General features: G+C 42.1%; 2 protein-coding genes across 8 annotated transcripts in view; both read right to left on the bottom strand.

The window, feature by feature from the left end:
• The window catches only part of ptprub (protein tyrosine phosphatase receptor type Ub), a 149,610-nt gene extending 138,516 nt beyond the window's left edge, over positions 1–11,094 (bottom strand). For both annotated transcript variants that reach the window (XM_023419731.2, XM_023419732.2), the window contains exon 1: positions 10,851–11,094. In XM_023419731.2, coding sequence (XP_023275499.1) covers positions 10,851–10,920 — 70 coding nt within the window. In that variant the 5' untranslated portion in view covers positions 10,921–11,094. The remainder of the gene's footprint in view (positions 1–10,850) is intronic.
• A 2,425-nt stretch (positions 11,095–13,519) lies between these two features.
• Positions 13,520–22,081, bottom strand: LOC111664971 (glucocorticoid modulatory element-binding protein 1-like). 6 transcript variants are annotated; one of them, XM_087177581.1, is made up of 11 exons: positions 21,601–22,081; positions 21,420–21,501; positions 20,243–20,384; positions 19,817–19,875; positions 19,423–19,544; positions 19,128–19,231; positions 18,379–18,563; positions 17,826–17,972; positions 15,799–15,936; positions 15,410–15,526; positions 13,520–15,325 (listed from the first exon to the last, which is right to left on the bottom strand). In XM_087177581.1, exons 3-11 carry the CDS (start codon positions 20,365–20,367, stop codon positions 14,796–14,798), a joined length of 1,527 nt encoding a protein of 508 aa, XP_087033707.1. In that variant the 5' UTR covers positions 20,368–20,384; positions 21,420–21,501; positions 21,601–22,081; the 3' UTR covers positions 13,520–14,795. The 6 variants fall into 6 exon arrangements, with proteins under 6 accessions (XP_087033707.1, XP_087033705.1, XP_087033708.1 ...); XM_087177579.1 differs by having other exon boundaries at positions 20,243–21,501; positions 21,601–22,080; XM_087177582.1 differs by lacking the exon at positions 21,420–21,501 and having other exon boundaries at positions 21,601–22,080.
• Positions 22,082–22,384: the final 303 nt, after the last annotated feature.

Here is a 22,384-nt window from a genome sequence, read left to right as displayed (position 1 = left end):
GAGGCAAAACCTAGTTAATTCATCTGCCATAATGACAGCCTGAGCCACCATTACATCTTCCCCAACCACCACTGAATCCCAATCAAAAAGTTGCCTCCCGCTTTCACCAACACATAGGGGCTCACAGAATCAAACACTCGCTCCTTATCCTGGCTCGGAAAGAGGAATTAAGAAGTCAAGTTGTGTGGGAGGAGTCTTCCTCCTTTGCTTTTCCAGCCAGGGGTGAATAAAGCCAAGTTAGCCAGACAAACACATTCCTGTCTGCCTCTTGTTCTGGCAGCGCTACCTCAGACGTGACTGAGTTAGCCCTCCATGCTGTGCAGTCCCTCTGATGGGATTAGCTCTTAAAGACTGTGGAAAACAATTCCCTGCTCCCTCTCAGTAAGGTCAAAACAAAGCATTGCTGTGTCACGTCATGCACTGATAATTCTGCCAACTATCCACCCGCGGGGATGGTTTCTAATCCACGAGGAGCTGATACCAGGGAGGTTTGTTGTAAATAAGAGTAATGCGACGAGTTAGGTGGGCCATTTCATGTAACCTTTCTGTGTTTGGACAGACCCTTTCCCTACATTGTTATTATTCACACTGGCCTGGTTCCATATCCTTTCTAAAGGGCAACAAATGGCTTCACTTATGGAGGTGCTGCAGAGGCTAGAAGCATCAGGTTACCTCTGCATGCGGATCACAATAAAAGGCTGGACTGAGAAGAAAGCAACTATCTTACCACTCTCTGTTTCACATGCCAAACACAGGCTATCCATTTCAGCGACCATGTTTCCTAAAGTAGAGAAGGGCGAGGACCCGAGAGTATCTGGCTTTTAGTTCCGCCTTGAAGCTCGTTCGTTCAGTTAATGAGAACATTAATTACATTCCACAGAAATATCTCAAAAACAGCGAGCGTGTGTGTGCATTCACAAGAGAGATGAACAATCACGCATGTTTCGTTTCAAAGGTGCTGGTGTAAGGCAAATGCATCTGAACACTGCTAAAATACCTCAGGGAGGTGTACAGCAAAATATTACCATTTTCTAATTAGGTTGAGACAAATTCTAAAAAGTTTGAATGTGTGAGTAAGGGAGATAAAGCAGGAAGGTGGAGCGCTGCTCACAGTGGGTAAACAAAGCTATCTGGAGGAAAGCCTATTAGTGCAGAGCAAAGCATCTCAGCATCAACAGGGTTCCATTGTCAGTTGTCTTATTGTCACATGATACCACTGCTAAGCAGAGTAATACCCATATTAACCATTCTCCTAATGCCTTTTCTCCTGTCCCCTGTGATCAGCCTACTTCCAGCCATAATCCCAGTCTAAGCTGATTCTTAATTACCCTGGCTGTCCGGACAGACAAAGGCCAGGGCCGACCTGCTCCGAGGTCTCCGACACACTGTGTACTCCGGCGACTCCCGAAAAAAAAACGAATGGCTCCAAAGCCTGTGTCCTGTGTCTACAGCAAAGACCGGCTTTTTGATCTTTGTGGCGCAATGTGTTTATCATCAGAAGAATATGTCCTAAGCATAGTATGCATATTATTTCATTAGCAATTTCAATTTGGAGGAATAAAGCAAACAAAAGCTCCATAATAATCCACATGGCCGTGATTTGTGGAAGTTCAAAATGGCCAAAGGAGTTCAGCAAATATTTACACATAATCATGTGGGAACAATCACCAATCTGGCCCTTCCACATATACAAAACACACACACACACACACACACACACACACACACAGGGCAGCCTGCATACAAACACCAACTCAAACACCCACACACAGAGAGAAGGGCTAAGCAATAATTATAATCTTCTATTTGTGGTTCTGAATTAAGCTCTTTGTTAACGACACGCAGTGGGCTCCCCGGACATTCTTGCATATTTCTGGCTTTGTGCTAATGTGAGACTCGCAAACGGCGCACAGCCTTTGGCCACAGCAGATCCACACTGTTGTGAAAATGGCATGAAAGCTTTCCATCCACATTAGCCTTTGTCTAAAAGTTTTCCATTCACATCAAAAAATACCAAAAAACAATAGAAAGATCTCCTCTACTGGGCATGTGCATGGCTCTCGAGGCAGCAGATTTACAATGGATCACTTCACAATGGTGGTGTCAGCATTTGAGAAAAGCCTCCTTTTTCCCCAGGTCACATGAGACAAGCTTTAAGAGTCATCCATGAAAAGTGTTTTCAAAAAGGTCAATGTTCAGGGGCAGTTGAGTGTGGATGAAAATAGATACATTTACCAATCTACCCACATTAGTGTGGACTTGTCAATCAGTTTTATTTTTATAGCCCAAAATCCACAAATTTTCACCCTCCAATCTTAGACCCTCATTTCATGTAAGGAAAAACGTACATGAAAAAAATCCAAAAGAAAAAACAAAACCATTCAACAAGGAAAAGGAAAAGAAAAAGGAAGAAAACCCCAGGAGAAGCACCAGAGTAGGAATCCCTCCTCCGGGACACACATGCAATATGTCGTGTGTACAGAATGCCATGAGCTGGAGGGCCGAGTCAGGCAGCCAGCACAGGAACAAACAAAGATCTTTCAAACTGTTTGCGGAGCCGTCTCTAAGGAACGCCAAACAGGAGAGCAATCCCCAGCCCAGGAGGACCCAGGAGGACCCAGGAGGACCCAGGAGGACCCAGGTAGGCCATGGAGGGCTTTGGAGGGCCAGAGTGCCCTGAGGGGAAGGTTTGTTGGGGCTATTGCACCTGGCATTCAGGTGAGAAGTAGATCACCTCTCTGGTTTTGTACAGGCCTAAACATCAAAGTACACCTGCTGGCATTATGAGGAATTGCATTGTTCCTGTTTTCTGAGCAACATAATAATAGCGCAGTGATCTGAGGATAGAGGGCACATATTTTCTTGGTCAGGAACCATCTCTTTTCATTATAGTCCCAGCAGAACTGGCTCACACACTAAATACACTGGGCAGCAAACAGAGATTCATCTCTTTGCTCTCAGGTAATTATACCTTGTTGAAAAAAAGAATAAATACTTTAACCTCTTTTACACAGACTGTTCAAGGTGGGAATGTTGCGCTTTTAGTCTACCGTGCTATTCTGAATAAAAGGTAAGAATAGAGAATGCGGGGTGGATAAGCTGGCAGCAGAGGTGGTCACAGAGCCAGATTGATGTCTGTGTGAAAGGGACGGCCAGCATGACGGGACAGACACCAACGCGGTTGTGCTACACGTCACACCTGTGATTGCACAATGCCGTCATGCCCACTACAATCCCACACGTTATGCCAGCTTCGTTTGGTTCAGTGTAAACAGGCAAAGCTGGCATAATGAGGGGTCGTCTTAATGGTAATATAGCGAGATATCTTTTTACAAGAGGCCACCTTTATCAATGAATCTGCTGTTAAAGAGCATCTTGAATTGTCCGTACTGCATACCATGACACGAGGGATATGGTAAATAGTGGAGAACCCTGAACTTCTTGCCCCTGAAACGTCTTACAATACAAAGTGGAACAGCCGAAGGGGAAAGGGATGTTGTTTTTTATGAAAAAGGTACTCACACTCCCCCGAGCAAATGCTGAAGTAGCAGCATGTCAAAGTGAGGAGGATTGTGATGGGAGGTCATGTAGGATCGAAAGGAGAGTTTCAAGAGGAAGAAGACAATAAGCTGACTGTGACAGGCTGTGTTTTGAGAAATCAATAGGCTCTGCTTTTGTTCTGTCTTACTTCAACACCTGAATCACAACAAAGCATCCAAGGCCAAGCAACATCAGTGTAACATCATTTGACAAAAGATTTTCAACCCCAACCGGGGGTCGGGCGCAAGTGCGCTGCGTACGTATCACAGCACGCTCACATACTCTGCATAGCCACTGTTTCTATTTACATTTAAATAAGATCTTAATGCAAAGTGTCTGTAGTCCAGAGTGGAATCAGGATTGCATGAATTCTGAAAAAAATAACAAAAATTACAAAATGTCCTTTTTTTTTTAACCTGCCAGACTAGTGTGTAATTTTTCCCACATGGAACTGTGATGAAACTGAATGCAACACTCATGTCACTGTAGTGAAAAGCATGCAACTCCAGTTTGGGTGTGTCTGATGTTTTCCCTTCAACTGAAACAACTACAGAACAAATTCCAGAAGAGTCCCCGAAAACCCCATTAATGTCATCAAGAGAAACAACATCATGGTCTCGTTAAAAAAAGACTGTAAATCAAGTACTTCATGATTGTTATGTGTGCTCCAGAGGTCTGAAATCAGTCTGTTGACCTCTGCTACCACAACTGCCACGACATAGCTTTAACTCGCCGGCCACAGCAGCTGTCACAGCTGAGTGTCACCGCTGTGCCATGAGACTCTGGTGCACAGAGAGAGGCACAAAATGCCGTCAATGCAACAGCAAACAGGGATGCGCAATGTGAGCTAGAGGCTATAAAACTGAGCCGATATGGCATTTCTTAAAGGGGCTCAGTTTTAGTTAGATTTCATGCTGTGACGACCTCAAATAACTTGCTCTTTTAAATCATCACACTCGACATTATCCATGCTCTGTTACACTTTAATGTTCTTCAATTTCCACAGTCCTAATAAAGTTTATGTGAAAGAGTGTCAGTCTAATAAAGTGTGAGATACATCAGTGTGATAAGTATTCAGGTTCATGGCTCGGTCTCTGTAAGAATATCTTTGTTTTTGTGCCCAAAGGGACTGGTCAAACCAGAAATACCACTTCCCCTTAAAGAGCAGGCATCATGGCACAAAGACAACTGAAGCTTGCATCCATTACACCGACACAGAGAAAAGAAATGTCCTGAAGACAGTGTTTTGACTTTTAGAGGAGTGTCAGCAGTTCAGATTTCACTGGGGGTTTCATATGCAGAGGACAGGTCAGATTTCTACACGCAGTCCTGCCCTAATCCTGAACCCTGACTCCACGACCTGACAATTCGTTACACACCACATACACCACAACAGAGGGGCCTGAGGAATCTGGCTATAAATTTGTTGACACAGACAGAAAGGTAAAGAACTGAAACACGGCCAGTGGGCTAAATATAAACTGCTCAAGAGGCTTTCTTTCCTCTGGGTAGGGGATAAGGAGCAGCACTCGCCGCATCAGTCTTGCAGACCCACTTTTTGCAGTCTGGAGCTCGCTACCTCGGGGGAAGAAAACACAGGGAACGAAGCGGCTGCAACTCACAGCTCTGCTTATTCCTTTGTTGGATAATTACACATCTGTGTGTGTGCCTCAGCTACACAGTCTCACCCTCTTCATATGCAGGCTATAAACACTGGCCCATCTGTGTTGAATGATAAATTTCTGAGTCCATTATTCAAGTAAAACATACGCTTTTAAGTGATAATGAGTATAATAGTCCTGTCATTTTAGACAAGTACATCAACAGGATATTTTCGAGCTTATTTGTAATATATGCAGCCGTCTTATGGAAATGAGGCTCGCTTTTTCATGTTTGAGAGGATTTCTACTTTTTTTCTGTCCTTTGCTCTACACAACGCAGCCAACATTCCTCCTGCGCTTACGTCACGCAGGTCCTGGCTGGCAGGCTGGCTAATTCCCACTCCTAAATCAAACCTGCCGGTCACAGGCAGGATGCCACTTTGATCAAATTTAAGTAAAATGGACTTGCCGGAGTTTGAAGGATCAATACCACATTAATAACACCTGGCTGAGGTGGCTGAGAGGTCTCCACTCTGGCTGTTGTTGCAGAGCAGAAATGAAGAGACAGGCCAAGGCAGGAAGCTGACTGTAAATCTCTCAGTCTTGGCATCTCTTCCAGGGTGCTGGAAGGTGTCACAGTAACCCTGAAGAGCTCATAGAGGTGGCAGCTCCAGCCCCTGCGAGCATCAGTGTCAGGTTGAGTCACTCAGCACCGTGGGACCTTCCTGCATGGCACAACTTCAGCACCTGATTTCCTGCTCTTACGGGCAAAGGCCCTAATGAACAAGAGCGCTGATTAACACATGCACATACACCGAAAATGTAAAAGCACTGCACACACAAAGATTCATATACTGTATCTTCATCAGCATGCTAAAACATTCATAGCATACAGCACAGAGTGCAACTTTCTAATTAAAATAGCAAGTGGTCTGTGCATCGCTTCGCCTGCAAAAGAAATGGAATCACATCTGAAGAGCTTGGCCAAAAACAGCATGAAAATGAAACGACGAGGAGGAAAAATAGAAGATTCTTTGCCAAATGTTCAGTCAAACATAGAACGGGAGCACAATAATAGTGCGATCATTTGACTTGAGTCCTTTTCACTGTAATGCTACTGGAAACGTGCATCAGTTAGCTGTTGCCATGCTAATTTCCCATGCGTTTCACTTGTTAGTGTTTCATGGTCATTTAACTCTTTTCTAAAGGAGAGAATTTGTTCTTTCGCTTCCCCTTCGTTGTTCATGTGGACCCAATTCCTGACCCCTTAATAATACAGTTGTCACAAGTGTCGTGTATAATTATCTCCAATCTGCCCTGTTTCCCTTCTGGTGGTTCCTTTCAGAGCTCTTTGTTGGCCTGCAGAATTGGCCAGTGAGACTTGATATGACGGAGGTCGGGCACACAGAGAAGGGCTGGGCTAAATGGCAGAGGAGACACGCAGCAGAAACAATCCTGTTTATGGGACTTCGACCTGTTCTCAAAGGCAACGACCTGCTCTTTCTCTGCCATAGAAACATGGCAACCGACCTGCGTAAAGCCACAACTCACTGCACCTTAACCAAAAAAAAACTAAAACAAAACAAATGAAAACATACAGGGACTGATTTGAAAAGAGAGTGGTAACACGTGATAATTAAAAAGAGAACAGCAAAATGCTTAGCTGGATTAATTAAGCACAACAATCACACGACGTGTGTGGGCCGCAGATCTGCACCCTCAGCACAGCACAAGCTTAGGTGAGATGCATCACAAATAAGGGAGTAATGTGACCAGCTTAAGACAGAGGAGGCCCCTGACTGGACACGTGCTTCTAGTGATGGAGGAGAACCAAGGATAGCACTTGGCATCCAGCAAAATCCCTCGAACACGTACAGTAGATGGATATGTTTCATCTTCCACTCTTGTGAGATGAGTAAGCCAATCGGGGGGCTGGCTCTCCTCCACATAGCCCCACATTACAATAGATCAGAGACAGAAACGGGAAGAGACAGGCTGCAGAGCAGAGGACTCCTCTCATAAGCGCCCTGTTTAATCACACACACACACACACACACACACACACACACACACACACACACACACACACACACACAAGCGTGCTGAAGGCAGAATGGCCGGGACACAAAAGCCCGGCAAAAAGTCCTGGTGTGCCCTCAGTCGAAAACAAAACATCTTGACAATCTATCTGAATAAATCCCTCTGTCATTCTCAGCTTCTCTATCTCAAATTTTACCCCCCCCCCCTTTCTTCCCCTCCAGTCCCCTTCCTCCTTCTTGCAAAGCTTTCCATCTGCTCTCTGAATTACTGTCGGTGATCCCGCAAAGATGGAAACCAACCAGTCTTTGCAGGAGTCTGATTTAGGCCCAATCCCCAGCGCCCCTCTATCCGCAGATGGTGGCCTGTCTCCTGCAGGGAACACTTCCACTTGGTGGGTTTGCTGCAGCTCTGTGGTGCAAGGCAACATTTTCTACTTGATGGTTACATTTTTTTTTTTTTCCTATCTTCAACTATTCACAAATGCATCTCATTCCCCCCACCTACACCCACACCGACACCCACACACAAACACACCTAATATGTAACAGCGAGCTGAATAATGTAAAATATGTAATCACACCTAAACACAATCAAGACACTTCTTTTGAAGAAATGCAGTTCATATTAACCGATACTACACCATACCACATTTCCCTCTTTCGAAGTAGAGCCTTCTCTGTGTGCATTTTAATCTGTTTAGTGATTTCCTACTGTCTGTTTCCTGCATGCACCAATGTGTTTTTCCCACATCCAAAGGTGGCATCTGGTTGTGTTTTTTTCTGATCTGAACAGCCCAAACCCCAAAGATATTCAGTATGACAAAGAAAAGTATCAAATCATCACACTTAAGAAGGTGGAATCAGCAGTTGTTTGGCTTTTTTTTTTGCTTAAATACATACTAAAAACGACTATTTGATTATCAAAAGATTGCTGCAGCTCTAATCGCCTTTATGCTTACATGTGCCAGTGGTCGTGTACGTTTCTCAGTGCTGTTGCTGATGCAGTGTAAACTCGAAGCCCTTAAGTGTTATTCATTCCGTCCCATGCTCTAACTAGACAGTCTGGGCCCTCACAGTCCTTTTCATCTCAGTCCAAGTGTTATCTTCACTGAAATAAGCAAGAAAGGATATTCTGCCTTAACTTTAGATCAAACTGGGAAATGAGTCATGAGACACAGGATAATTACAGCACTCAGTTGACAACATTTGCTGCTAATAGAGGAGACAGATGGTAAGTGAACATCCATTCTATTCCCATAAGAGACAACAGAGGAGTAAAGTGTCAGATTGGGCTTCACAGCATGAGAAAAAACCACACACACACACACACACACACACGCGCACACACACGCACAGAAACTGGACTTTCATGTTTATAACCTCTTTGTGTCTGAACAAATATGATGCAAATGTTAGCTTCCCACCCCACCCCCCACCCCCCTTATCAACCTCACTATAGTCAGTCCAGTGCAGCAGAGAGCTTCCATATTTCATCGCCTCTAATAATTTCACTTCCTCTGAACTGACAGCCCAGACCGGCCAACACACAAGCGAGGAGGAGATACGGACAACACGGAGTAGATTGTGTAAAAAAAAAAAAAAAAAGTTTTAAAAATGCAAGAAATCCACAACGGGCCGAAGCGTGTTAACTCAAGGTTAAGGTGTGGTCATCACAAAAAGCACAGCAATAAAAGGATGTGTCAATCAAAAGAGGCACTCTGGGGCTGCTCTTTAATTTCTCCACCTATAGGACACAGGCAGGTGGAGAAGCATGAGGGGACTCAGGCCAGGGGATCAGTCACATAGAAGAGAAGCCACAGAAACTGGCAGCATTAACTATTAGAGCCTAATGGGAAGGTAAGAGCGCAGATGGCGAGGCTCGCAACACTCCAGTTAACAAACTAAAAAAACCCACATCATGTAAATGTTTTTGTTGACAGACACTCTCGCGCACCCACAGTGAAGCGTCGCTGTTCCATTCATCTCTTTTAATTACCTGTGTGAGATTTAATCCTTCATATGTCTCAGCCCATTCCTCTTAATGATCTGCTCCATTCAGCTCTTGACAATACACACTCTCCTTGCATGGGTTTGTTGTTTTTTTTGGGCGGGGGGGGTTGTTATTGTTGTTGTTTCTGCTCCTTTCACAATGAGTTATATGAACAAGCGTCACACTGAGCATTAGTAGGTTTTGCCATTACCAAATTTCAAGGCAAATCTCCTCGTGATCTCAACATAATCAAGCTTTTTTTTCTCCAACACCCATGTGACAAGCACAGTGCCGCATTGTTATACAGTGTAAATGTAACCAATATTTTCTGTCTCAGCTTATTACCCTTGTTTTATGTTCCAGTGGTAAATTCATACATGCTTGTGTGTGTGTGTGTGTGTGTGTGTGTGTGTGTGTCTGTGCGTGTGTGTGTCTGTGCGTGTGTGAGACCAAGTCATTTCAGCCTTTTCAGTGAAAAGCAGATTTTCAAAACATGAATGTGAATGAATATGAAAAGGTCTGTGCCAGATTCATGAAAAAGATGTTTAGATTTACCTCTCTCTCTCTCTCTTTCAATCTATCGGATATGTGGCTGTTTTTCAATCAAAAAGTTTTATTTATCTTATTGCCCTGAAAATGAAATGGGGAATAAAAGTCAGAGTCAATTTTACAAATTGCCTCAATTTTGATCCTTTTATTTGAAAAACATATTATCACCCCGTTACAATCTCAGCTTGTCTTCTCACAAATCAGAAAAGATGACTTTTAAGACGTAAAAAGCCTGCTCTGCCAACCATTTCAATACGTTGGATCTCCTTGATCTTGAAAGATTTAGGGGCTGATTTGTGAGCATCACTATGTCCCCTTCGCCACACAACCCAAAAGACCAGAGGCAGCTCATCACATAAGGAGGGAAAAAAACGGGGGGGACTACATCTTCATGAGAATTTGATTTTAAAAAAACTCAGTAAACATTATAATGCCTCAGATTTCATTCAAATATAAACTTTTAAGGAGTCACTCAGTCAAGAAATATGCAACCCAACGGCAGTATGGAGTAGCTCCAGGTTTTGGTCTCTGGATGTCATCACAGATTGGAGTCAGGCTGTCGGGATTTGGGAGATTCATGCTCACTAATATTGATTAAATTGCCTGAAGGCGGTAGGGGAGTCGTCCAGCCCTTTTAAGGGGAAACTGTCTCTATGGATGAACTGATTTTCTAACTTTGGATCACCATGTCAAATAGGCTACATTTTCTGCTACCTGGCGCCTTTAAATATGCTTGAGCAATGAGGAAAAACTGAAGCAGCGTAGCAGAGGATTGTTGTTTGGGGAAATGGGAGCTTTACCCAGAACACGCAGTCGTCAGTCTTGCTAAATTGCAAACATTTTTTTTTTTTTTTTTTTTGCAAGCGTCCGGTACTGAGAAAACTTCAGTTTCCAAAGTTCTTAAAGAATTTGTTTTTATTTTCTGGTGGGAGAATTAACATTGTCCCACTAATAAGTCACGGGAGGCAGCAGTATGCCGCAGATAAACGCAGCAGTGTGTTGGGGGGGAAAGGGGGGAACAAAGTTGTCATATCACCAGACTCGCTCCGCTTTTGCTTTCAGTGGAGTTTCATCCGCATGTAAAAACTTCCCAACTGCGTTCAAGGAGATCGACATGAATATGAGTCTTACCTGTTGGCCCCTCGATGCCATCGGCGTAGATCTGAACAGTCAAAATCAACAGAAAGGCGCAGGTGTTCATCGTGTAGCTGTTGTAGTCCACTTTAAATGTGCAGAAGGAAACATTTCATTCACTCCGTGAGGTCCGGGCGCGCAAGTAGAGTAGAGCCGAGCGCATCTATTCCCCCAGTTCTCACTGAGTGGAGTTTCACAGACACTGAGGGAGACAGGGCAGAGCTACTTCTGCAAACTGACGTCAGGGTAAACAGTTCAGGGGAGAGATTTCTTTCTCGAGCCCACTTTCCTTCCCAGCCTCCACTTCGCTGCAGGTACAAAGTATGAGCCGGGCGCCTCCAAGTGGCGACACCCAGCAACGGCACTGTGGTACTCAAACGTTGGCCAAGCAAAACCCCCAGACTGTGTGTGTGTGCTTGCACTCGCGCGCGCGCGCGAGTGTGTGTATGCTCTGCTACTTATATCTTTGTGAGGTCCAAGAGGCGTTTCAGACCCTGAGAGTGAGGACATTCTTCTAAAGTGTGGGCATTTTTGCCAGTGTTTATTTCTTCAAAGGCCTGTTTGATGTTTCAAAGTGGATTTTAAAGTGAAAACCGGAGTTAGGTTTTATTTAAGGTAAGGTTTGTGGTTAGGATTTGGATTAGGTATGTATGTGTGATGGTTAAGGTCCAGACTAAGGGATGCAAGACTTTGCATCATTAAGATAAGAGATGAGGTTAGGTATGTAGTGGTCATGGTTAAGGGTTAGGAAAGTACATGTAAATGGTTGCAGTGTTCGTCCAAGTGACCTAAACAAGTGTGTGTCTCGCTGTGTATCTGTGGAGACAGAGACAAGGTGCCAATCTCTTTCTCTGTCTTTTCATCCATTTGGCTTCATTCTAATGAGAAGTTACTATATCTTCACCGCCCAGCAGCTCCTAACACCTGTCACCATGCACCCAGCATCACAGGTACAGGATTATCAGTCTGACAACAATGGCTGCAGGTTGAGAAAATACTCATTATTTAAGCCAGCTACATGCCCTTGAACTGCAGACAGGCTTGTCTTTTTAAAGTAACATCTGCATTAACAATGACATCATCATTCTCATGTTTAAAAATCATACAATCTGAGGTCTATTTAACCAAGCTATTGTATCTATAACATATACTAATATATATATATATATATATATATATATATACACTTTTTTCACAGCTGCTAGTCATATATTCACACACTACAGACAGTTCCGCATGCCTTACACCTCCCAATGACAGGTGCAAAGCATATTTCTCCATAAATTAGTCTGTCATGTCGTGTGCACCAATTTTGCATTTCATATGGTTATATTGGTGGAGGATACCTCTTGGATCTAATGTAATCTGTAAACTTAAATGTAGACATCTAACACATGGAGAGAAGCCACCATGACTTTGAGATGTATAATATTTGCCAGCTTCTCTGTCTTATAGTCCTACATAACAAGTGTAAAAGCATTACAGTTGTGTAGATTGTGTAATCTTCACGTGCAGCAAGGTGTCACATTGTATTTGATTAGAGCTTTCCATGGCATTTGTGGCTCGCATTAGAAATTAAACATCTTGCACAAGTGCTGATGTTGCAGCCAGTCCTCTGCGTGAACAGAGCTGGTGTTAAAACGTGGCTGGGCTCAAGGACTCCTGATTGGATCAAGACACCATTACACAGGCTATTCATCATTCATTTTGTTGTTGTGTGTGAACATTAAAGTTGCGGATTAAATTAAAGAGGGCCAACAGACACATCTAAGGCTTCCAACATGAATGCACATCTCAGTCGCTAATGTTGTTAGCCCAGAATGACAGATGAACGATGGACTGCTCAGCAAATTGATTAATTTAACCAGAGGAGCGCAGCATATGTCGAGCTAACACCTGTAATTACACCTGCTTGATGCATGGAAACCATTTTTGCGCCCTGGTATTCAAGGCACAGAGTGGCAATTTATTTAAACTAGGGAGTATTTTGGCCCAAATCTGTTCAACTGCACGACAGGTTAATTTGCAGTAAAGCTATAACAGGATGTTGTAAAATACTATTCAACTCCAACAACAGGACAGGCATCAGCAGGGATGCTGACAGCTGCACTATGATGAGAGTAATTTTATCGAGTATTTTATCAGCTGCCACTCATAACCCCTCACAAACAAATACATCTGCACAGGCAGCATTGTGCATGAATTTATAATAACACATCATTACAGTTCTGAAGAAAATTGTCAAAGGCTGGCTATCAAACCATCACTGTCGATCACACGGGCCTGGATGCAGCATGCTGTTCAAAAAAAGTAAATGAACGACAACTCACACAGAGCAGAAAACTGCTGCTACGCTTTTATCTTTACCAGGCAGTGATATCACAAAAGATTTTCATTGTCTGTCAAATAAAAAAGTATTGTTTGACATCGTTGACTGTCATGTCACCACATGTCTGACAATGCTGGGTAAGGTGAATCCACAGAGCAGCTGTTTTCTCCCCTGTTTGTACTGTTGAATTAGCCATTAATTTCCGTTCTATTAATGTAAGTGGGGTAACATGCATTCACATCAGAGGTTGGCTAAAGCTGCAGCAAGAATGGGAGATGAATGAAACGTCCAACCAGTATTTTGTAATTGAGTAGCTTAAACACTGCTTCTGTTCAAATTTTAAATGTAAATGTTTTTATTGAAAATTTGTTCATTATCTTACAAAGTCACACTTTTATATTTTTCTCTTTTATAATTTTTCTATAATAAAGAAAGAAGAGGTCATTTAACATGATTCTGTATTTGCAGCACATTAGTACACAGTACCCTGTATAAAGCAACAGCACGTCAACAGTCACAATACTTATTCATATATAGTTTTCACTGACTTAAATTAAGAATAATGTATTGTTCAGGCAGTGAGTGTCCGGTGCATAGATCTAGGTCTTAGGTGTTATTACAAGGGCCTTAATATAGTGGCAAATATTTCACAAAATCAAAATAATAAAAAAATTCAAAACACAAGTGTTAACTCACAAAATAGGTATGTTAAATTACAAATATTATTAGATGCTATTATAAAAGTATTGAGAAAATTTGTCACAAATAGCTGAAAAATGTACCGACTACTTTTAGATAAGGGGAAATGTTATCACCAAAGACAGTAAGGTAGAATCAAATATTATATTTACAAATTTCTAGATAGAAACATTTACATAAAGTTCCGTCACAACTACCCAGGTTTCTAATACTGTATCCAATAGACAAGAGAGAACTCTGTGTTTCAGGGATGCAACTATCGATTGTTTTCATTATTAATTAAACCACTTATTTTCTCCATAAACTGATTAATCACTTTTGGTCTATAAAATATCCAAAAATAGTTTTAAAAAAAAAATGCCCTGTGCCCTTCCCAGAATGTGGGATGTGACATATTATGACATATTGCAAAATATTGCATATTCTGGCAGACCAATAGTCCGAAGCCCAAAGGTAAGACTTAAAAAAAAAAAAAAACAGCAAATATTCACATTTGAAAAGCTGGAACAAGTGAATTTTTTGGAATCTTTTTTGCTATAAAAAGGATTTAAATGATTAATTGATTCAGAATTGTTGCTGATTAAATTTCTGTCAGTTGGCTAATCAGTGAATCAACTAATCGTTTCACCTACACAGTGTTTTCATTTGTTAAAATGTTAGAAAAATGTGTCCAAATGGTCTCTGTGAATGTGCCATTTCCAATCTCAATGCAAAAACAAATCTGTGCCAGTAATACGACTGAAGTAACCACAACTCAGCTAAAGTAATTACAGTAAAGATAAAAGCTTACAAGTAAAAAAAAACACTGTTTTACAAAGTAACATTGTGTTTGAATCTTTTATCCTTTAAGTATTCGGGTCTCAGGCACATTCTCTCACTTAGTCCTCCAGCATCCCTTGAGGATCGTCTCTCTCTTACTTACTTTTATGTTTCTTTGATGCCTTTCGTCCTATAATCACCTTCTCAATGTCATGCAAGCCCTCTGCCTCCTCTTCTTCCTCACTCTTAAGGTGAGGGTCTTCTCGAGACTTAACATTCCTCTGTCCGGGCTCTTTGTAGATCCCTGAGGTGTCCTCTTTCTCCGCACCCTCCCGTCCCCGCTGGTGAACCTTCTCCTGGCTCCCCGTCTCACTGTGCTCATGGTTCCTCTGCAGCATAGTACTTTGGCTATCTCTGTCTATATGGTGGTGCTGACCAGTGGAGGCAGAGAAGTGGGTGAAGAGCTGAGGGTTGATGGTGAGCTGAGCATAAGATGCTGCAGATAAACCAGTAACAGAGAGAGGCAGAGTCACTGAGCTTGTTTTCACGGGGGACAGCACGTTCTGGGTTTGGCTGTTTGACGGGTTTTGACGTTGAGGTCGAAGGTGTTTTGAGGATGTGCTTTTGTGAGATGTGCTTTTATCAAAACTTGGCTTCTTCCGTTCCTCCAAAATCTCATCCAACACTAATAAGAAACATGATATTAGTAAATACAATCCAACTAGATATCTCTGTATGTACTATCTGTTGCCTTTAACAGTTTTCTCACCATAAATACTGTTATGGATTTTGCTCTCTTCATTCTGGCTGCGCCTCAGATCCAGAGTTTGCTTCACTGAGTCTAAAAGCCCGAACATCTCACACAAGGAATTAAGCATGATGGCATCTGACAAAAACAAAATAATCAATCGTCAGCTACAAGTCCTGAATGATTAATATCATTCTTTATCAATTTATACAGAACAAATTGTGCAGGATCACTTAGCAAAAAATCTATATCCATGAATTTAGCTAGTGGATTTGATTTATATATATATATATATATATATATATACACACACTTTTTTCTTTTTTTTTTTTACTTGACTGACATTTGACTAAATTTAAAGCAATTCTTTTCAGTCCAGTGGATAGACAGGCCCCACTGCGGGAACTCACCTGTCTCCTGCAGGTTGTCGTTCTCACTGCGAACCTCCACTCCTTTGAGACTGGCTAAGAATTCAGTCTGAAGACTGGACAAGACCTCCCCCATCAGTCCTGAGTCTGCCACACCCTGCCACAGGCTCAGTACTCCATCTAAAGAAGGTCAGTTATAAGGGACATTATTATGACATGTAGGGAACTCTGTATGAAAATGACAAAGAGCCACAGAGAGATAAAAGAATTCATGTAGGCACAGTCATAGAGGTGATGTTTGTTTGTGTGTGAAAGGATGCATTCCTATGTGAGCTGTGGAGTTGGACAGTAACAGAGACAAAGTAAAGCAAATAAAGAAGAAATGTGGGATAAATGAGATAGAGTGGGAAGGCAGGGAAAGGTTGAGAGTTCTAAGACAGTCAAAGGATTGGAAAAGAGAATAATAAAGTGAAAAGGAAAACATAGGACGAGGTGTCAGGGTTGGAGAAACAATGAAGAGAAGATAGAGGGAGATAGAAGAAATGGGAGAGGGGTAGCGCTTGGAGAGAGGATGTTAAATGGGTAATAGAAGGCGAGAGGAAAGAGTATAGGAAAGTAGAAAAATGGGTTAGAGAAGCAGTGCTCTAAGAGGAGAGAAAGGACATCGCAGATTGGAGAGAGAATGAAAAATTACTTGGGATCTGTGCAAAACTGAGCAAAATACAAGCCGAGTATATTAGAGTGATAAAATGTCAGGGGTACTTGATATCTTATCTTGTAAGAAATGTGTCCACTTTCATGTTTGCTTAAATGTCTGTCAGGATAAATGTAATGTGCCAAATAAAAATATTCCAAATCCCATTTGCAGCTATCTGAAGCTAAATTCATTTATTTCTCCATGTCAGGAATGTACACTAATGGGTAGCAGCACATTTTTGCAGATAGAAGAGCGTAGTTATTGGCTGGGTGCGTTTACTCAGAATTGTCAATTTGTTTAAAGCCCTGTGACAGGCAATACTGCTTGTGCGGTGAGGTACTGCAATTTGCCATTCACGCAAAAGTTCACTTGAGGCTATTTTACCTTCTGTGGTCCAGCTGGAACAATGCCTAATCAGGTCACCTTTAAAAGCCCTTAAATCAAAGCTTAGGTGCATGCAAGAAAAAGCCACACTTAGAAATGTCAGATGCTGTCGATGGTAATATAAAGGGACATGACTCTTTGCCTGCCAGGGTCAGCAACTTTTTAAGGCCAGTCTGCAGGAATGGAATACCATTGCACAACTACAGATTCAGAGGTTCAGTGGCTCTGTGTATCAGAGGTGTCAAACAACGGTGACAGCAAGGGGCGTGACACAAGACAAGGACTGTGGGTAGATAATGTTAATATTCTATTCTATTCATATATTATTTAACGCAGGTAGGAATTTTAGTCTGAATGTCGCATTTCTTTTCCTCATTAGTTACCATTTTTATCCATCAGCATAAAGCCGTGTTGCAGATGAAGGTCCATATCCTCTAAAGGAAATGGCTTACGAATGCACAGCCTCTGGAGGACTGAAGGCCAGTGGGCTGAACCTGTGCCTCCTGCCATAGTAAAAAGGTATCTTTCCAAATTTACCTCCAAGAACGCTGCCTGGGGTCAGTTGACAAAATGGTTAAAACCAGATGTAAATGCAACTTCCATCATTCCGGAGTTTATCACTTGATAGACACTTGGCAGGGAAACACGTGACCGCCACGCAAATACAAAAGAGGTGAGGTGTTTCCTGCTGTGTAGGATATTGCGTAAGCGCAGGCCATTAGGAAATGAATGAAGCCCCATATTGCTGGTTCCATGGCAAATGACTGTGCACAAATATCACATTTAGATGATAAGTATATGCGTCACATATATTACACAATAAATGCTAAATAAGGCTGAAGTATATAGAGGCTGTGGATTCAGCATTAATAGTCAATATATTTGTCTTATAACTCAACCCATTTTAGAATCTTTTTCTTCGTCCCCGCCAATACTCAACCCATTCAAGATGCTTAACAAGCAACAATATGTCCTTTCTCATATTTACCAGGGGTGTCAGCCCTCTTTCTCTTTGCTGCATGTCCATTGGCTGTTGTAGGGTTTACAAGCCGTGCTACACCAGGGCTCCACTCTGCTATTGCACTAAACCTCTCCCCCACAGTTTCCTCTACCTCTGCTGCATCATGCAAAACTTCTGAAATAGAAAAAAAGAACAGCAGGCATATACTGTAAATACAGCGCATAAACATCTCATATTACCAATGAATGTGAGTAGGCAGAGGGAAGACTGCCAAGGACCTTCATTTGTTTTTCTCTAGATGTTTTTTTTCTTCTGTGCAGTAGTTGGTGCATTAAAGTATCTGAATGCTCTTAATGGCAGATGTTTTTACTTAAATGTTCATTTTATTTCCTCATTCATTGTTTTCCATAAGGTCCTCAAAATGTGACAAGAAATCACTTTACTTGTTTTATTACTGCAAATAAATGACATCCAGGTGGCTTTTTAAAGTTTTTAGTCTGCGTCATTTCAATGATAATAGCAGCAGCTCAAGCATATGTTAGGGAAAAAAGCAGAAAACTAAATGCCAACTGAAATCTACCTGTCAGCGGAGGCACCTGTCCTCCAAGAGGGTCAAGAGCCAGACTTGACGGGCTCGGCTGTACCGAGGTCCCTGGAGGAAGCCTCGTGCTGTTGATCAGCACATCAAATTTAGTGCTGCGGCAGGTGTTGCTGCACACGGTGTCATGCTGGTAGAAATCTATCTGGCCAGAGTCCATCATTTTCCTGCATGTGGGGAGAAAGCAGGTTAAAAGTATCCAAGAAAATGTTTTTTGTTTCACAGCTGCTGAGGGGTGTTAGAGTATGGATTGAATTTGTTGTACCATCCCAATAGCTTCCTAGATGTTTGTTTGCCACAAAGCCCATTGATCTGACCTTTGGAGGAATAAAGATGAAAAGAACAAATATTGCCTATTGAGCAGCAAGAACAAGTGCAAACACGATAGAGGGGTGAGAAGTATCACCCAGCAGACTGTTTGCATGTTATTTGATCCTGCTATCATGATAATGCTGCTTACTGACTACCTCTGGAATGTAGTGGCAACCCCCGACACAGACAGACACCAAAGACGTGCAGAGAGTTTAATTATATGAGTGAGATATGCTGTTGATGGCATTAGATTGAGGTGTTTCAAGTCTGACACTTTACCACCAACACAACAGAGTGAATTGAAGGATTCCCTTGAAGGTCATTTGGATTTACACGCATGAGTCTCCCCAGCAGCTGTGAGGAAGACGACAGACATATAGTGTTTGTTTTTTGTTTTTTTTATTATTTCATATGTCTACCTAAGCATAACCCCTCCCAGTCTGATGGCCCTTTTCCAGTCCTTAAGAGTGGCTTTCCCTGCCAGGTGCACAAACTGCTTAGGACTGATGAGCTGGTCGTTGAACTGTAAGAGAAGAATAGTGTGTTTATGAAAGCTAATATAAGTAAGTGGAGAGAAAAAATAAGACAGATATGACGTAGAAGTTGTGTAAATAATCATGTGTGTTGACTTAGATAGGTTAAACAAAGTAAATCTTCAGTATTAATGAATCAATATTTCACCACCCTTTGATCCTGCTAAATATGTCAACTTACTTTGACACATCTGACGTTGATTCCAGGACACACAAACTTCTTAAACAGCAGTACCGCTCTGCTGTCTCCACAGGTGATGGGGTAGCCATATTCAATTTCCTCTCCTTCTGCTTTACTGTCTTCTAAACAATACAGAACAAAAACTTAACCACAACCATCTACAACCACCATCCCAGACACTAATGAAAGTAGGACATATGCAACAACACAATCAAATGTCTATCAATATTCTTCAGTAATTTCCATTTGTCTTATAACAACTGCAGCTTGGAATACGCTGATTCATTTGTGCACATAATACATTAATTGTAGTTACACAGTTGTTGATTTTCAAAGCCTTGTGTCTGAGGGATGGAATGTCAGCAGTGAAGGGAAATGTCCCTGCTTCACTTACCATGATGCGTCTCTATGGCCAGGACTGTAGTGCCAGTGTCAGCAATGTCATCATTTACCCTGCAGAGGGCAACATTTTCTCACGTATAAAATAATCATAATTTAATGCTACCTGAGAGTTGAATAGTTCTGAGTTTAACAGCAAAATATGTGAATAGCTACTGCATGTCTAACATTTTTGAAAATAGGTGCTTACTGCTGCATTCTTTGACTTTGACCTGCATTAAACGGATTATATACAGCACTGATGTAGAATGGTGATTTGCTCAATATGAGCTAGAAGTAGAGGAAAAAATTTTAATATCATCCTGAAAATCAGTCAATAGATTTCTACAGATCTGTTATGCATCTACAATTGCCTCTCTATTTTGTCACACTTCAAATGCAACAACGTCTATCGGCGCTTTAATGATAAAAGCCATGTTACCCATGCAGGATGGGCTGCAGGTGCAGGATGACTTGAGTCTTATGGTTGTTGCCACCGGACTCCCCCTCCTCTTCCTTCACCGCCATGAGCTCCCCTGAAGACACATTGACCTCAGCACACGCCATCGCCCCTCCCCACAGAGCTGCACGCAGAGAGGACCCAGCACGCATGTTAACATCCAGCTCACACACACATGCATGCAGTGATGCTATTTAATGCATAAGTCAATGAAAGCCTCCCCCAAGTCTTTTCTGGCATGCAACTGTCATAGAAATGAATCCATAGTGAGCTTAGAATGACATAATCCTCACATGGGTAGGCTTTGCTTCCTGTATTGCTGTTGAGAATGTGCATGAATATCCTAGATGGTGGGACAAAAGCTAAAACCTGGGTTACAAAGCCTAAATTGTAAAAATAACTAAGAAAAAAAAACTAGCCATAGTGGACACAACAAGTGAAACTGCACTACCAACATATGTATTTTTTTTTTTTTAAGTGAAAGTATGATAGCAATGACAGACCTGTTGAACAAATATTTGTAGGAGTGCTGTTACCAAGTCATATTAAGCAAATCATCAAATTCCAGAAGATATCAGTCTCAGTGAGACTGTTAATTCTGTGTCTGTGGTGTCATACTATGAAGTTTATATACAATTTCTGAAAATAATCAGTTAAATTATGACATATAAGGTAATTGCATGTCCCTATACTGGCAGTAAAGGTGTTGACAGATATAAACCAAATAAACATATTTTAGATGTTGTCAAATGTAAATAAACTGTCCATTGGAGTACTATTGTCATGAGGAATTGTGAAAAACGGAAATGTAAATTCCCTCCTCTGTAAACGGTTACCAAATAATAAACCATGAATTCTCACTACATCAGTCCTAGTATGACTCTACCCACAACACTCTTTGATTCCTACACAAGCAGCAGCTGAAGCGTTAGATACACTGGTCGACAATATTAATAGCACATAAAGAAATGGAGGAGAAATAATTCACAAACTGGCAGGCTAGAGAAACAAAGCAGGCAACCTTTCCATGCAGTGAAGAGCAAAATACAATGGATTGATCAACATATTCCACACTGATGTATATATACAGTACTTGATGTATCAAGTAGCCCCTGTTGGATCACCAACTCCTACACGGACAGTTGCGTGTCTTTCTCACCCTCCTTCACCCACTCAAACTGACGTCTGTTGGTGCGGCAGCACGCACACCCCGGCCAACAACGGTGCGACGGCGCGCACTCCTGTTCCAGAGAGGATGCACAAAAAAAAACACACAGGGTCTACACTAAAACTCTCAAGCACACTCCCTGCCACTTCAATACTATCATAGTTTTACTTACCGTTTTACAGCAGGGGATAATTCATCCTCCGCTTGTCAGAGAGGTACAAGAGCATGCGCCGTGCTGCTTCGTTACACTTCCTGCAGTGAAGGCAGCATTTGCCTGAGAAGCATCTGTCCCGCTGTCACGAGAAGCGGTTAGTTCGCACGCGATGTGTAAGTCGGTCAAACTGCTCTTATGTGGCTCGGTTTGAGCGCCTCTGAGCCATGGTGGTGCACAGACTGGAAGACTTGAAGCTCCTAAAACATGTTTTCCATACCCAAAGGGAACAGTGAAGATGTTTTTTTTAATGAATAGTTCCCTCGTGGTAGGTTTCAGATTCAGTGCAGACTTTTTAGTTTTAATTGCCACTTGTGTGGTTTCATGTTTGTTGGTTTGTCGTGTGATAAACGTAGTTCATAACAGTTGCGTGTTATGTTTTTGTTGCTGCCTGCGTTTCACCGGCAGGTGGCAGGTTTTGCTGTCAGTTGAGGAAAAAGAAATGTAGGTGTGTCGAAAGGCACGAACAAGATATTTCAAACTGTTTGTCCTTGGTTTTTCGACATTTGAATGCAACATTTTCAGTCGTTTGAGATGGTAAATTTACGAAATAGCCATCAAGAAGAAAAGAAGAAGAAGAAAATGGCAAGGCGAGGTCCAGGTTCAGTGCAAACGAGAGTAAATCATTAGTATTGCTGCTGGCGGCTGGTCTCAGATCAGCGCACACCTACAAATCATACCGCCCATATTTGGGAATGGAATGCTTGGGATTCTTTGATTGGCACTCCAGGACAACCAATGAGAA

Source organism: Seriola lalandi, unplaced genomic scaffold (assembly GCF_002814215.2).
Source record: "Seriola lalandi dorsalis isolate HSWRI2012SDOR001 ecotype SW California unplaced genomic scaffold, Sedor1 jcf7180002054609, whole genome shotgun sequence".
NCBI classification, from domain to species: Eukaryota; Metazoa; Chordata; class Actinopteri; order Carangiformes; family Carangidae; genus Seriola; species Seriola lalandi.
Note: the sequence above shows the minus strand (reverse complement) of the source record. Positions and strands in the feature narration are given on the sequence as shown.